The 14,989-nt window shown below is 23.1% G+C and overlaps 2 protein-coding genes across 2 annotated transcripts; one reads left to right on the top strand and one right to left on the bottom strand.

The window, feature by feature from the left end:
• Window positions 1-123: 123 nt before the first annotated feature.
• LOC122504529 (TATA-box-binding protein) lies at window positions 124-5,269 on the bottom strand. The gene is made up of 5 exons (XM_043615682.1): window positions 4,586-5,269; window positions 1,869-1,999; window positions 1,493-1,736; window positions 1,202-1,400; window positions 124-479 (listed from the first exon to the last, which is right to left on the bottom strand). The coding sequence occupies exons 1-5, from the start codon at window positions 4,859-4,861 to the stop codon at window positions 403-405; spliced, it is 927 nt and encodes a 308-aa protein (XP_043471617.1). The 5' UTR covers window positions 4,862-5,269; the 3' UTR covers window positions 124-402.
• Window positions 5,270-5,564: 295 nt separating this feature from the next.
• On the top strand, window positions 5,565-14,349 carry LOC122504543 (trichohyalin-like). The gene is made up of 9 exons (XM_043615700.1): window positions 5,565-5,732; window positions 8,684-8,758; window positions 9,264-9,482; window positions 9,651-9,815; window positions 9,910-10,059; window positions 11,759-11,861; window positions 12,101-12,319; window positions 12,461-13,884; window positions 13,954-14,349. Exons 2-9 carry the CDS (start codon window positions 8,684-8,686, stop codon window positions 14,347-14,349), a joined length of 2,751 nt encoding a protein of 916 aa, XP_043471635.1. The 5' UTR covers window positions 5,565-5,732.
• Window positions 14,350-14,989: the final 640 nt, after the last annotated feature.

The raw sequence follows: 14,989 nt of genomic DNA, 5'->3' as shown, positions 1-14,989 counted from the left end.
AAATCCTAGTCTTTTGAATTCTTTAGAAAAAAGAATTTTTCTAATCTACAATTTAAATTTAAATCAGATTTGTCGAAATCAGATCTCTTTTCATTTTTTTTTTAAATATCTTAACATTTTTTCAAAACTTACTTTTCCAGTCGAGCGACAAACAATCCAAAAGATGCGATAATTTCAACTTTCAGTGATTTTTAAATTGATTAAATAAACATTGTCTAATAAATAGTATTTTTTTGTTGTCTAAATATCATTTATAATAATTATAAATGATAATCTCGAAATAATGTCCTTTTCGATTATTGAAAATCAGAAATAATTTTCCGAATGAAATACAAAAAAAAAAATAAAAATAAAATGGAATCTTGAGAAATCACATTTAAGAACGAGTGAATAATATTTTCGTTACTGTTTTTTAAAGCTTTTAAGAATAGGATAAATATTGTCAAAAGCTTCGTAAATTTCTTGCCTCACTTTTGCACCTGAAATCAAATATTATAATTAGTAATAAATACTTTTTATCAAAAATAATAAGAGGGTTGCCATAAAAATTAAATTTTGTTTTTTCCTGTAAAATTTTATTAAAATAGTAGATATTAAAAATAATTGAAATGAGGAAAATTTTTGAAAATAACATAAAATTTTGCTAAGAATTTTATTTTATTAGAATTTTATTTATAAAAATAATTGAAATTTTGACGAGAACTTCTTAAAAATTTTTGAATATAATTGAAGTTTTCCGAAGAATTTTATAACTTTTGAAAATAATTGAATATCTGCTCTGCAATCATTTGTAACTTTTCAAAAATTCAATTTTTTAAGTGTTTTTAATCAGAATTCTTCTAAAAATTCATTATTTTTAATAATTAATTAAATATACATTAAAAAATTTGACTAATTTCAGAAGAACTTGAATTATTAAACTTTTTCAAAAACCTAAGTTCTTTAAAATTTCTATAATTAAATTCATTAAAAATTGAAAGTTTATATAATTTCAAATTGAAACTTTTTGAAGTTGATCTATTTTTGAAAATTGAAACGCAACTTTTTTAAAATTCAATTAATTTTGAAATATTGTAAAATTATTCCCCGATCTGTGGCAACCCTGAATTAATGATTTTTATTTTCGATATATTTTTTTGTTCAATAAAAAATAAAAATTTTTTCTTCAAATAAAAAAAAGAGGAAATAAATTTCTATTTACCTGTTAGTACAACTTTTCCAGAGACAAAAATAAGAAGAACAATGCGAGGTTTAACCATTCGATAAATTAAACCTGGAAATAATTCTGGTTCATATGACGAGAACTGTCCGTGAGTTAAGACTAATCCCTCCAATCTAATAGGGAATTTAACGTCACAACTTCCGACCATATTCTGAATTTTAAAGTCGAGAAATTTGGCCTAAAAAAAGAAAATTTTAAATTAATTTAATTTTTAATTAAAGTGTTTATAATTAATAAATAGTGAATACTCTTTGTTTTTGGAAAGCGTACCGGAAATCCTAATTTTTGAATGATCCGAGCATACTTTCTAGCTGCTAGTCGTGAATCTTCTTCGCTTTTTGCACCAGTACAAACCATTTTTCCGCTACTAAATATTAAAGCGGTTGTCCTTGGTTCTCGTATTCTCATAATCACAGCGGCAAATCGTTTTGGATTATATTCAGCGTTCCTCGCGTGAAGCGCTATTTTCTTTAAGTCTAATTTACAATTTAAATTAACTGTCGATACAATATTTCTGAAAATGAAAAAAAAAATTTAATATTAGAGAAAATTGCGAACATAAATTCTAAAGTAAAATAAACTCGGAAGTAGAAAAAAGAAAGTTTTTTTTGTGATTCCAGTGGTTGTAGTGAAGAAAAAAACTAACTGAAATTGTGGAAGAATTCCTGGATCCGCGGAAGCGGGAGTCATTGGAGTCATTGGTCCAGGGGTAGAGGGTCCTATAGAGGCTGGTGCCATTTGATTTGTTGATTGCACAATAGGAGACATCATATTTTGCTGCAATGATATTGATAATTTTATAAATAATGTCACAAATAATTATACTAGTGAATCAAAAATTCAAATTTTTTTCGACATTCTAGTATTATTTGAAGATTCAGAGAAATAAAAAATTGAATTCTTGACTTTTGGATAAAATAAATATTTGAATTTTTAGCTTCTTGACAAAAAAAATATTCAAATTTAAAGATCTTAATAATCAACTTAATTAACATTCAAATATTTAAATTTTCGATTAAATTAATTTCTGAAAATTAAACTATTCGACTAAATTAATTTTTCGAAAACTTCAAAAAGCTTTTTAAAAAAGGTGCAATTAAACTTTTTACAAAAAATTAATTCTACAGAATTGTTAGTTAAATGTATGAGAAATTCAGATTTTTAAAGATTTTAATTTGAAACATTTTCAAAATTCAATTATTTCTTAAAATTCAAAAAATGACGCTTCTAATATTCAATTTATTACCTAAAATTTTAAGTGAATTTCAATTTTAAATTAATTCTTATTAAAAATTTCTATGAAACTTAAATTGTTTGAAAACAAAAATAAATAATTTTATTGAATATTTCTAAAAATTCATTAAAATTTTTGAAAATAATTAAATTCTTAAAGAAATTTAATTAAAAATGTATTTAAAATAACTATTAAATTTTAATAAATAAATTATTTCAAAATTTTGTTAAATAATTGAATTCTTTCGAAGGATTTTAATAACGTTTTTAAAAATAATTGCATTTTTCAAGAAATTTATTTAAAAATGTACTAAAAGTAATTGAAATTGTGCTATAAGTTTTGTTATTTATTAAAATAATTGAATTTTGCAAAGAATTTTATTAAAATTCCCGAAAATAATTAAATTTCTGGGAAAAATTTTGATAATTATTTTTAATAATTAAATACATATTAAAAAATTCAACTAATGGCAAAAGAATTATCATTAAAATTTCTAATTAAATTTTATCAAAAATTCAAATTTTCTAAACTTTTCAAAATTTTGAGAGAAAATTATGTTTTAAAATAATTAAATTTCTGTGAAAATGTTATTATTTATGAAAATATTTAAAGGCTTGTAAAGAATTTTATAAATTCAGTTTTTTAAAATAATAGAATTTTTTTTGGTAAATTTTTAATTAAAATTGTAGATATTGATAATGATTGAATTTCGAAAATGTTTTGAATTATAATTGAATCGTGTGAAAGAATTTTATTAAAATTTGTTGATTTCTTTTGTAAATTAATTTTATTTAAATAATTTAATTCTTTTGGGAAAATTTTTAATTAAAATTTTAGATATTGAAAATAATTGAATTTCGAAAATCTTTTAAAAACAATTGAACTTTCGTCTAAAAATTGTAAATTTAAAAAAAATTTTAATTTACTTTGGTCGAAGATAATTAGATCTTAAAAAAATTATGATAAAACAATTCTAAGAATTAGTTTTTTAAAAATATTCTAATGTAATTTTTCGAAAATAATTGAATTTTTTAAAAGAATTTTTGTATAATTAAAAAGAAAATAATTAATTATTTGAAGATTTTTAATTATAATTCTTGAACATGATTGTTTCCTCCAAAATAATGTTAAAAATGATTCTAAAAAATTCTAATATTTTTTTTTACGTATGTACTTGAATTTTCGGAAATATGGAATTGAAAATAGATTATTGAATTTTAAAAAAATTAGAATAAAAAAATTCAAAGAATTGCTTTTTTCAAAAATATTTTAATATAATTTTTAGAAGCCAATTTTTATTGTTTTAATTTTTTAATTATACACTTTAAGATTTTTCTTTAATATTTTTGATTATTCAATTATTTTCAAAATTTGTAATTAAAATTTTTCAAAAATTTATTTTCAAAAATTCTAATAAACTACTTGGAAAAATCAATTATTTTCAAAATTTGCAATTAAAATTCTTCACGGTAGTAATATTCGAAAATTTAAATATTTAACTGAATTAACATTCAAAGATTTAAATATTCGGTTAAAAGGAGAATTTTCGAATAGGTAAACATTTCAAGATGTATCTGGGAAAAATGCTATGATATGAACCATGTTATGTTTGAATCACAAATAAGCTATTCCACTTTGGTTGTAAATCCTAAACATTTCAGCAATTAAATATTTGACTGAATTAACATTCGAAGAATTAAATTTAAATTCAATGAAATTAATATTCAAACAAATATTTAACTGAATTAACATTCGAACTTTTAAATATTCGAGGACATTAATACTCAAACATTTAGATTTCGATGTTAATGGAGGATTTTGTTACTTTTACTGTTATTATTACTATTATCATTATTATTATTATTATTATTATTATTATTATTATTATTACTCAACAATAATAATTTTTCCACCCTGTCTATTAGCCACACCAGAATTTACTCGAAATTTCACCTCAAATTATTCGAATTCAATTGCTAAAAATCTGTATTAAATTCTCAACACCTTCGATTTCTTCCAAACGAAAAGTGTAAAGACTAAAAGTATTTTTTTTTCAAATGAAGTGAATATTATGAGTGTAAAATTCATAGCAAAAAAAATTATTTTTCATAATAAGAGAAATTAATTACCGGAGTCTGTGGCTGCATAAGACTCTGTGGTGTTGCAAAAGACGGAGTTGGTGCATAAGTGTGAATTTGTTTTTGAGGTGTTAGCATCAACATTCCGCTTTGTAAGTTTGGACTCATTGAATGTAATTGTTGCAATTGATATTGTTGAGGTTGTTGTTGCTGCTGTTGTTGTTGTTGAAGTGCATTTGGAAGAATTTGTTGATCTTCCTCAGGTTGATGTAAAGGTGTACCAATACTTGGTATACTAAACCCTGGACTCGGTAACATTTGATCCATTTTTACTTTTTTTTAAAAAATATCCTTTTCACTTAAATTAAATATTTTTCTTTAAAATATTCTCCTGTTGTTTCTTATTCTTCCGTTGTCGTCACATTTAGCACAAAATGATAATTTTCTTTTCAAACAAAAAACTACTTTACTTGTAAACGTAGGTCACAAATTTGTTTTTTTAGGTTAGATTTTTGGCGGTTATGTCAAATCGTTCACTATAAGAATTTGAATCATAATATTCAGGTATAATTCGCTATTATACACAATTGTCAATTATTTAAATAATTAATGTCACAGGAAATTATTTATAAAAAATTGAGAAAATATCTATTTTGTGTACAAATTATTTTTTTTCTGAGAGAGAAATTATCGTGACGTCACTTGACCGTTGGTAACTGAGTGTATAGAGTAGAGTGTTAACCGTTTTCAGCCAAGCAAGGTTGGGTAACTACGAGTTTCTTCATTGGTTCTCCTTAGGATCCGTTTGTATGTGAAACTAAACTAAAAAAAAAAGATATTAAATCGTATAAATAAATAAATTACCGAAGAAAATATAAATTATTTCACTGTCACTTATTTTTATTTGGATTCCACTAGGGTTAAATCGATCCAAAAGAGTAAAAAACACAATTTTTTTTAAACTTCACTGTCGACATATGAACTTCACTGTTATTTTGCATGTTACTAAAAAGTACTGAACCCTGATATTCAAGAATTCGGAAGTACGGGTGACATTCGCAGTGTAAGTAGAAATGTGTGAGTAATAAAAGGAATAAAGGAGATAAATTTCCTTTAGGAATAAAATCTTGTAAAAAAGAAAACTTTATTTATTTGAAATATATCAAAGTGCAATACGTCCATCGTCACCATAAGCAAGGTTACTTTTGTTATCTTATAATATATTTTGTAAATTAACTGTACTTACCTCATTAACTATTATAAGAATGCGTTGTTTAGAATTCAACACACATATTCTTGTTCCGATTTTCAAAAATTAACTTTATTAACATAAATAGCTAAAATTTGTTTATCAAATCTTTGCTATTATTGTTCAGAAAATATTAAAATATAAACGTATGTATATTATCTTAAATCATAAAACTATATTTAAACTTATGTTTAGTCCTAAAAATGACATAATTTGGTATCTATGAGGTTAAGTCAACTTTTTAAATTCTAAAAATATTTACAAAATTGTGTAATTTGAATAGGTATAATAAATATGAGTGTTGAGTTTCTTAAAACATAGAATAAAAATTACTTATAATAATCGTGGTTTTTTTTACAATTTTTTAAAACTCGCTTTGAAATTTTTACATCAAATTGTCATCAGAAATTAAAAATTGAGTTTAGTTACAAAATTATGTTTAAAAATTTAGTTTCTAGTTTTTAAAATAGTTTCTAGATTTTAAATTAGTTTCTACTTTTTCAATTATTTTCTAGATTTTTAAACTAATTTCTAATTTTTAAACTCGATTTGCAATTTTTAAACACGATTTTGCAATTTTGACATCAAATTGTCATCAGAAATTAAAAATTGAGTTTATAATTTACAAAAATCGTGTTTAAAAATTTAGTTTCTGGTTTTAAAACTATTGTTTCTAGTTTTTAAACTAGTTTCTAATTTTTTCAATTATTTTCTAGATTTTTAAACTAATTTCTAATTTTTAAACTCGATTTGCAATTTTTAAACACGATTTTGCAATTTTGACATCAAATTGTCATCAGAAATTAAAAATTGAGTTTAGTTACAAAATCATGTTTAAAAATTTAGTTTCTAGTTTTTAAAATAAGTTTCTAGATTTTAAATTAGTTTCTACTTTTTCAATTATTTTCTAGATTTTTAAACTAATTTCTAATTTTTTAACCCGATTTGAAATTTTTAAAAACGATTTTGTAATTTTTACATCAGATTATCTTCAGAAATTAAAAATTAAGTTTTAAATTTACAAAAATTGTATTTAAAAATTTAGTTTCTAACTAGTTTCTAATTTTTAAACTCGATTTGCAATTTTTAAACTCAATTTGTAATTTTTAAACATAATTATTATTATTATTTCTGTTTTTTTTGGAATTTCCACTTCTTTAAATTCGCTAATAGTAAAAATCAAAAATTATTCTCAATAATTATAAACAAATTCTTTAAACCGATTCAATTATTTTCAAAAAATATTCGAAATTCAATTATTTCCAATATATCTAGTATTTTTATAAAATTTCGCAAAAGAATTCAAATAATTAAAGAAAAATTTATAAAATTCATTCAAAATTCGATTATTTACACAAATAAAGTTTTCCTCAAGAATTTAATTATTTAAAATAAAAATTTCATAATATTTATTTTATTTCGAAGAAACTAATTATTTAAAGCAATGTTTATAAAATTCTTATGAAGAATTCAATTATTTTCAAAAATAATAAAATTCTTCACAGGAATTCCATTATTTTTGAAAATTTTAATAAAATTCTTAGTAATTATTCAATTATTTTTATAAATAAAAAAAATTATCAGGATTTCAATTTTTTTTAATACAATTTTACAGGAATTTCTCAAAAAATGTAATTATTCTTAAAAATTTAATTTCAATTCTTAAAAAAAAACAAATATTTAAAAAATGTTTTTTTAAAATTCTTTCGAAAAATTCAATTGTTTACAAAAATATTTGAATTTTTTACAGAAATTCAATTATTTTCAAATATTTTAATAAAATTGCTAGAAATAGATCAATTATTTTAATTACAATTTTAATTAAATAATTTGTTGAACTAATACAATTATTCGTTTAGATTTTAATAAAATTCTTCACAAGAATTCAATTATTTACATAAATAATTCTTCGAAAGAATTCAATTATGTTGATAAATAACAAAATTATTCTCGAAAATTCAATTATTTTAAAGCATTTTAATAAAATTCTTTGCAAATTTCAATTGTTTTCATAAATAATAATATTCATCACAAGAATTCAATTATTTTTAAAAGTAATAAATTTCTTCTTGAAAATTTAATCTGTAAATTAAAAATTGAGTTTAGAAATTACTGTTTAAAAATTTCGATTTTTAATTTTTAAACTCGATTTATAATTTTTAAATACTATTTTGTAATTTTTACATATCAGATTATCTCGAGAAATTAAAAATTGAGTTTAGAATTTACAAAAATCGAGTTTAAAAATTTAGTTTCTATTTTTTAAATTAGTTTCTAATTTTTAAACTCGTTTCTTAGTTTTTTTTTAACTATTTTCTAATTTTTAAACCAGTTTCTAATTTTTACACTTGTTTCTAGTTTTGAAACTCGATTTGCAATTTTTAAACTCAATTTGTAATTTTTAAACACGATTTTGTAATTTATTCATATTGTCTTCAGAAATTAAAAATTGAGTATTCAAGTCTTCAGACTCGACTTTGAAAATGTTTAATTACAATCTTACAATTTTTAAATAAATTCTTCTTCAAAATTTACCAACGAATTTGTCTTCATAAACTAAAAATTGAGTTTCAAAATTACAAAATCATGTTTACAAATTTTTAAAATTGATTTCAAAAAATTATAAAATTGTTTTTAGACAAATTTTTACAAGGCATATATAAATGTTCAAGTTACATTTATTGAAAAAATAATTCTTGATTTTTGTTGATGTACTACTTGAAATGAGGCCAATGGTCGGATGGTCCGTTATACAGAAGTTATGTTTCGTAATAAAAATATCTCGCTCAGTTGTTCTAATAACCGATAGAATCAAACTTCTACTGATATTCACTAATATAGGAAAAATTTTCTCTTTTCTTTTCTTTTAAAAAACAATTACAATTTTTTTTTCCTTACAGATGGCGGCTAATGCTCTCGAAGAGAAAATTAATAAAATAAGACTTCAAAATGAAGAAATTAAACGCAGATACGAGGTAAATTTATCAACAAAAACTTTATTTTGAAAGAAAAAGAATGTTAATTATATTTAATTATTATAAATATTATAGATATAGTTTACAATAAAGTTTATAATTATATTATAATATTTATAACTATAAATATAAAAAAATATTAAATATTAAAAAAAAATTTATTTATTCAAACAATCGATTACTTGACTATTATCAATTAAATATTTACTTGAATCAAATAATTAAATAAATTTTTATTTAACTTTGTTTCAAATACTGAAATTATTGGTCCAAATACCATTTAATTAATTTAAATTTAAATTTTTTGTTTCAAGTAAATATATATTCTTGAATTAAATAATTTATTTTATAATCGGCAAGTAATCGGTTATTTGAAGCAAATAATTTTTTTTCAGTGTATAATTTAAACACTGAAATTATATTTATAAATTAAAATTATATTTATAAATTATAATTATAATTTAAAATTTTAAATATTATAATTATGTGATTTACACTTTAATAGGAAGTAGAAGCTGACAAGAAAAATGCAGCAAAATTGAATGCACTTGTGCAAATGGTGCCATCGAGTGATTGGCCAGAACGTAAAGAGCCACCAGAATTTACTAGAAAGGAAACAAGTAAAACTAACGTTAAATCCAAACCCATAAAGGAACATTCTGAACGTCCTCAACAATATCTCATTGGTGCCGTCGAGGGGAAAAAAATACATAAATTTGCTCAAGTAATTATTTAAAATTTTTTAAATTTTATTAATTTTCTCTATTTAAAAAAATTTTTTTAAATTTTTTTTCTATTCTTTTTAATTTTTTTAATAGAAAAATTATTAATTAAATTATTATTTTATATTATAATTCGAGAGATTGGAATTTATTTATTTAATTATTTTTAGGGAGATGGTCCTCCTCCTGATCCAAAGTACAACTTTTTAGCGGATTCCGAGAGGGAGGAAAATATTATCGACGATAAGAGAGATGAGGATAAACAGAAAGCGCCGAATAAATATGTAAGAAATGGTCCTAGAAAAAGAGGTGGCGGTAGAGATGTATATCAAAAGGTATAATTATTTTCATTCTCAAATTTACGTCAAAAATTAAATATATTTCTATGAAATAAAGAATACTTAAAATTTTTGAAAAAAAAATCTCTAGGATCATAGAAAAATACCGGCAACTTCGAGAGATGGATATTTACCAGAATATGATGCTTGGAGAGCTGAACGAAATCGCATTGACGAGGCTCGAATAAACAGGCAACGCACTGCAGAAGGAAATTGGCGTCGGGAATGGGACAATGATAAAGTTAGATTATAGTTAATATTTAAATTTATTTTCATATTATATTTAATATAATATATAAAATATAATATAATTTATATTATATTTTTGATTATATTTAATATCTATATTAATATGATCCTTCTCTAGAAAAATAATTAATTAACTATTAAATAATTAAAATATTATTTACCGCCATAGCACCGAAAATTTCCTGAAAATTTATTAAATATTTACTTGCAATGTTTGGAATTATTAAAAATGCGTAAAGTTTAGAAAAAATTGTGTAAAGATTTAAATGTCCCATAATTGAATAAATGTTTAGCGTGAAACTTTCCTGAACATTTATTTAATCGGAACATTTAAATATTTACACAATTTTAACTAAAATTTGCATTAAATATTCCAAACATTGCAAGTAAATATTTAATAAATTTTTAAAAAAGTTTTGGTGCTCTGGAGGCATTAAAAGTATTTTTTATGAAAACAAAATTAACAAATTTCCAAAAAAAATATTGACAATAAAAAAATGTATTTATTTATTTATACAATTTACATATGATTAAAATTTTTGAATTGTCAATATCTTTTTTTTTAAAATTGATAATTTAGTTTTTATAGAAAATGCTATTAATAAAAAAATATTTTAATTATTTAATTGTTAATTAATTATTTTTCTAGAGGTCTGCATTTCTTTGGATAATCGTCCTTAAATGTTTTGAATTTCAAAATTAATCTATTGAAACTCTCTGAATTCTTGCGAAGAATTGTATAAAATTTTTTTTTAAATAATTGAATACATTCAAGGAATTTTATTCATAATTAATAATTAAATTCTTTTGAAGAATTTCTTTAAATATTTTGAAAATAATTGAAAATAATTTTTTAAAAATAATTTTAATTGAAATTTCTGAAAGTAATTAGGTTTTACGAAGAATTTTTTTCAAGTGTTTCAAATAATTGTGTTTGTTAATAATTGTAATTAAAAATTATTATTTAAAAATAATATAATTTTTACGGAAAATTTTATAATAATTGTACTGAAAGTAATAATTAAATTTATGTAAATATTTTTTCTTCACTTGAATTTAATTATCTTCAGTGTAATTATAATGATAAAATTTCATTATTTTATTTTATGAAAATAATTGAATTATTTCGAGAAACTTTATAAAAATTGTACTGAAAATAATTATAATTTTTTATATAAAATTTTATTATTTTATTATTTATAAAAATAATTGAATTATTTTGAAAAAATTTATAAAAATTGAATTTATGTGAATCTTTTTTCTTCGCATGAATTCAATTATTTTCACAGTAATATTTTTCATACAGATTTCTTTGTTTTATTATTTATGAAAATAAATGAATTCTTTTAAAAGATTTTATCAAAATTTTTGAAATTAATTTTTATTTTTTCGAAAAATTTTATTAAAATTGTATATTAAAAAATAATTATGAATTCCTGCGTTTTTAAAAATTTTTGAAAATAATTGAATTGTATCGATGCATTTTATTAAAATTTTAGAAAATAATAAATAGGTAGTAATAATAAAATTGATTATGTAATTAATAATTGAATTTTTCAAAAATTTGTGTTGATATTTTTGAAAATAAAAAATTTTTGTAATTTGCGTAATAATAATAAATTGAATACTGCGTTTTGCGCAGGTAATGTTTGCTAATTAACTATTAATTTTAATGAAACAAAAATTTACAGGTAAATATTAAGAAAGATTCATCCAAGAAAGATCTGAGATTTTCTTTGGGCGACACAAGTAGACGGGATTATAAGGAATACGATAAGCGACATCAGTTCGAAGGTTTGTATTTAAATGTATGCGTTTAATTTTTAGTGATAATTTAATAATTTAATTATTTCCGAAAGTCCCATATTTTTTCGATTTTCTCCAAAGAAGAAATTTTTAGAAATTCACATTTGAAAATCGTGAAAATGGACAAAGTGCCAATTTTATTTTGCACATATTTTTTTTAACGAGAAAATAGAGGAAAAAATTTGGAGTTTTTAGTTTTCAATAAAGTGGAAACATTTAATTTTTAGTTGAACCCACTAATCGGAGTCGCGGAGGCAATCATCATGGTTCTCATGGACCGAGAAATCATGGTCATTACGATAACCAAAATGATTTTTCAGAATCATTGTTGAAAGGACCCTTATCGCCAATTGAAGATAAAACTGTAGTCGCCACTGATAAGAGTATTAAAGTTACTGTGAATCATGGTAACATGCCTATTAAAGGACCTGTCATGAGTGTTAAAGGTAGGATATTTTTTTCAAATTTAATTATTTTCCCTTTGTTTTCAGACTTAGTTTTACTTTTTTTCCCCTCGTTTTCTGCTAGATTTACTTAATGATAATATTAAAAAAAACACCTAAAATAAAAAAAACAATTCTTTTAAGTAAATGCACCGAGTATTGCTGGCACAGGACGAGTTGGACCACGACAAAAATCTCGTGTCACTTATTCGAGTCATGGCGAAAGTGAAATTACAACTCATCAACTGGACAATTTCTATCGGCAAAAATCGTTTGACGAAAAAACGCATTTCAACAATACACAACGAACAAATCCTCCAAAAAGTCCATTCACAGCGAGAAGAAAGGATAATAATAAATCGCCCTTTCTTCAGCGAAAAGATGTGAAACGTGACGAGCAACCGATGCGTGAAAATAGTGCAAAATCACCGTCAGCACAGAGGAAGAAATTCAAAGAACAGCAAAAATCGCCACAGAGTCATCAAATGCATTTCTTCACCTCCACATCGCAGGGCATTGTTCCATCGCGTGGCCGCGGTCAAAAACGTCTCAACGGTGCAAAAAATACTGTGATTAAAATTTTAGGTCGCACCGACAGCAATGAAGGTTCAAATTTAAATACAGAATCGGAAAATTTAACCGATATTTCGAAATTTGATGTAAAAGATGCCGAGCAATTTTCCCTTGATGTCAATGAGGCGGAGAATTTGAAAAATCATTGCGAAAATAATGACAGTTTGACAATTGACAATTTTACGATAGTTGAGGCTGAAAATTCGAATCAGTCCAACGATTCGATCGTTTCAAGAGATTCGGAGAAGGAAGAAGAAACGGAAGGAAGGTTTCCACTAAAGGAGGAATTAACTCCAAGTGAAGAAATAGAGACGAAAAAAATTGTAGTAGCTGAAGAAATGAAAAGTGAATTAAAAGAAAGTGAAGAAATACCAGAAGACGAAAAAATGCAAAATCTCCAAGAAAATGTAAAAGAAATTGAAGTTTTAACGAAAGCAGAAGATTTGGAGAAAATCGATAAAGCGGAAACTAGTGTAGAAACGAAAAAAAATAAGGAGGGAGAAAAAAATGAAGAATTTTCTAATTCTCCAACAAATGAAGTATTAGAAAAAAAGAAAATTTCAGAAGACTGCGAAGTATTAGAAGAAAATAAAATACTGAAGAAAGAAGAAGTCGAGAAAGTTGAAACACTGAAAAGTGATAATGAAAGTATTGCGAAAGAAGATACGGTAACAAATGAAATTAAAACAGAAATGGAACAAATTAAAAAAGAAGACGAAGAAATAGAGAAAATAACTGAAGATAAAAAAGAAACTGAAACAAAAGAAATGGAAGAAATTGAATCAAAAGAAACGGAAACAGAAAACATCGAACAAGAGAAAAGAAAAATAGAAACAGAAAAAACAGAACCAAAGGAAAGCGAAATAGAAAAAATTGAACAAGAGAAAAGAAAAATGAGAATGGAAAAAATCGAACAAGAGAAAAGAAAAATGGAAATTGAAAAAATCGAACAAGAGAAACGAAAAATCGAAACAGTGGATACAGAAATAGAAAAAGTTGAAATAGAGCTAGAAAAAATTGAACCAGAAAAAAGTGAAATAGAAATAGAAAAAGTTCAAATAGAGATGGAAAAAATTGAACCAGTAAAAAGTGAAATATCCCCGAATAGCACAAAAATTGAAGAACAATGTAAAGAAAATAAAGAAGAATGTAAAAAATCCGAAGAACAATCCAAAAAAGAAGAAATCGAACAAGAAGATCAAGTTAAAAATACCAACGAAGAAATATCGGAAAAAATTCCCACCACTGAAGAAAGTCTACCGCCAAAAAATATTTCTCCCCAAACAGAAAATTGTATCACTGAAAGCAACGAAGCAAAAATTGATCACGAACAAATGACATTAAAATCGGAAATTAACGAAAATGTCAAAGACATTATCGAAGAATTATTGGAAAAAAAATCCACCGAAACTGTAAGTACTGAGATTCCCAAAGAGGCCTCTTGCTTACCTACTGAATAGGTATTTTAGAATATTTATTTTCTTTCACGAAAAGAAAATTGAGAATTTATTTTCTTTCCCGAAAAGAAAATTGAAATTTTATTTTCTTTCTCGAAAAGAAAATCGAGAGTTTATTTTCTTTTTCGACGCGAAAAAGAAAATTTTGCTTTAATTATTATGCAATTTTCATACAACTTGTCAAACTTGAATTATATTTTGCTCGTGTGCATTTAGAGAGAAAGAGAGAGAGAGAGAGAGAAATTTTTTATAAAATTATATCGCAATTGCAGAATTGCCATAATGATCGTCAGCGCATGCTCCTTCTATTCACCAATCACAGGCGAGTAGTCGGGGGTGGCTGACACTCTATTTCTTCAAAGAAACAACCAAGTTAATATTAAAAATAAAACTTGGCCAATTGTTTGTTAAAAGTTTTATGAAAAATGCACCCGGTGTGTGATGATAAATTTAAGTATAATATAATTCGTACTTTATAGGTTATTTATTCGACACAAATGAGCCTTAGGAGATTATAAATATATTACGTTCGGTATTTTTCCCAAATTCATCTCAAATTCTCACAGAAACCAACAAATAAAATTTTGTTGCAGAATAACTATCATTTCACTACTGTAATTAATTAATAATTAATCAATTATTA

Source organism: Leptopilina heterotoma, unplaced genomic scaffold, assembly GCF_015476425.1.
Source record: "Leptopilina heterotoma isolate Lh14 unplaced genomic scaffold, ASM1547642v1 Lhet_303, whole genome shotgun sequence".
Taxonomy (NCBI): domain Eukaryota; kingdom Metazoa; phylum Arthropoda; class Insecta; order Hymenoptera; family Figitidae; genus Leptopilina; species Leptopilina heterotoma.
The sequence above is the reverse complement of the archived record's forward strand: the minus strand, read 5'-3'. Positions and strand labels throughout refer to the sequence as shown.

Coding starts and splice junctions, on each gene's coding strand:
- LOC122504543 (XM_043615700.1), top strand. CDS start 8,684: ATGGCGGCTAATGCTCTCGAAGAGAAAATTAATAAAATAAGACTTCAA. Junction 9,816..9,909: donor GTAGAGATGTATATCAAAAG/GTATAATTATTT, acceptor AAAAATCTCTAG/GATCATAGAAAAATACCGGC. Junction 11,862..12,100: donor TAAGCGACATCAGTTCGAAG/GTTTGTATTTAA, acceptor TTTAATTTTTAG/TTGAACCCACTAATCGGAGT.
- LOC122504529 (XM_043615682.1), bottom strand. CDS start 4,861: ATGGATCAAATGTTACCGAGTCCAGGGTTTAGTATACCAAGTATTGGT. Junction 1,737..1,868: donor GGAATTCTTCCACAATTTCA/GTTAGTTTTTTT, acceptor TTTCATTTTCAG/AAATATTGTATCGACAGTTA. Junction 480..1,201: donor TGGAAAAGTTGTACTAACAG/GTAAATAGAAAT, acceptor ATTTGATTTCAG/GTGCAAAAGTGAGGCAAGAA.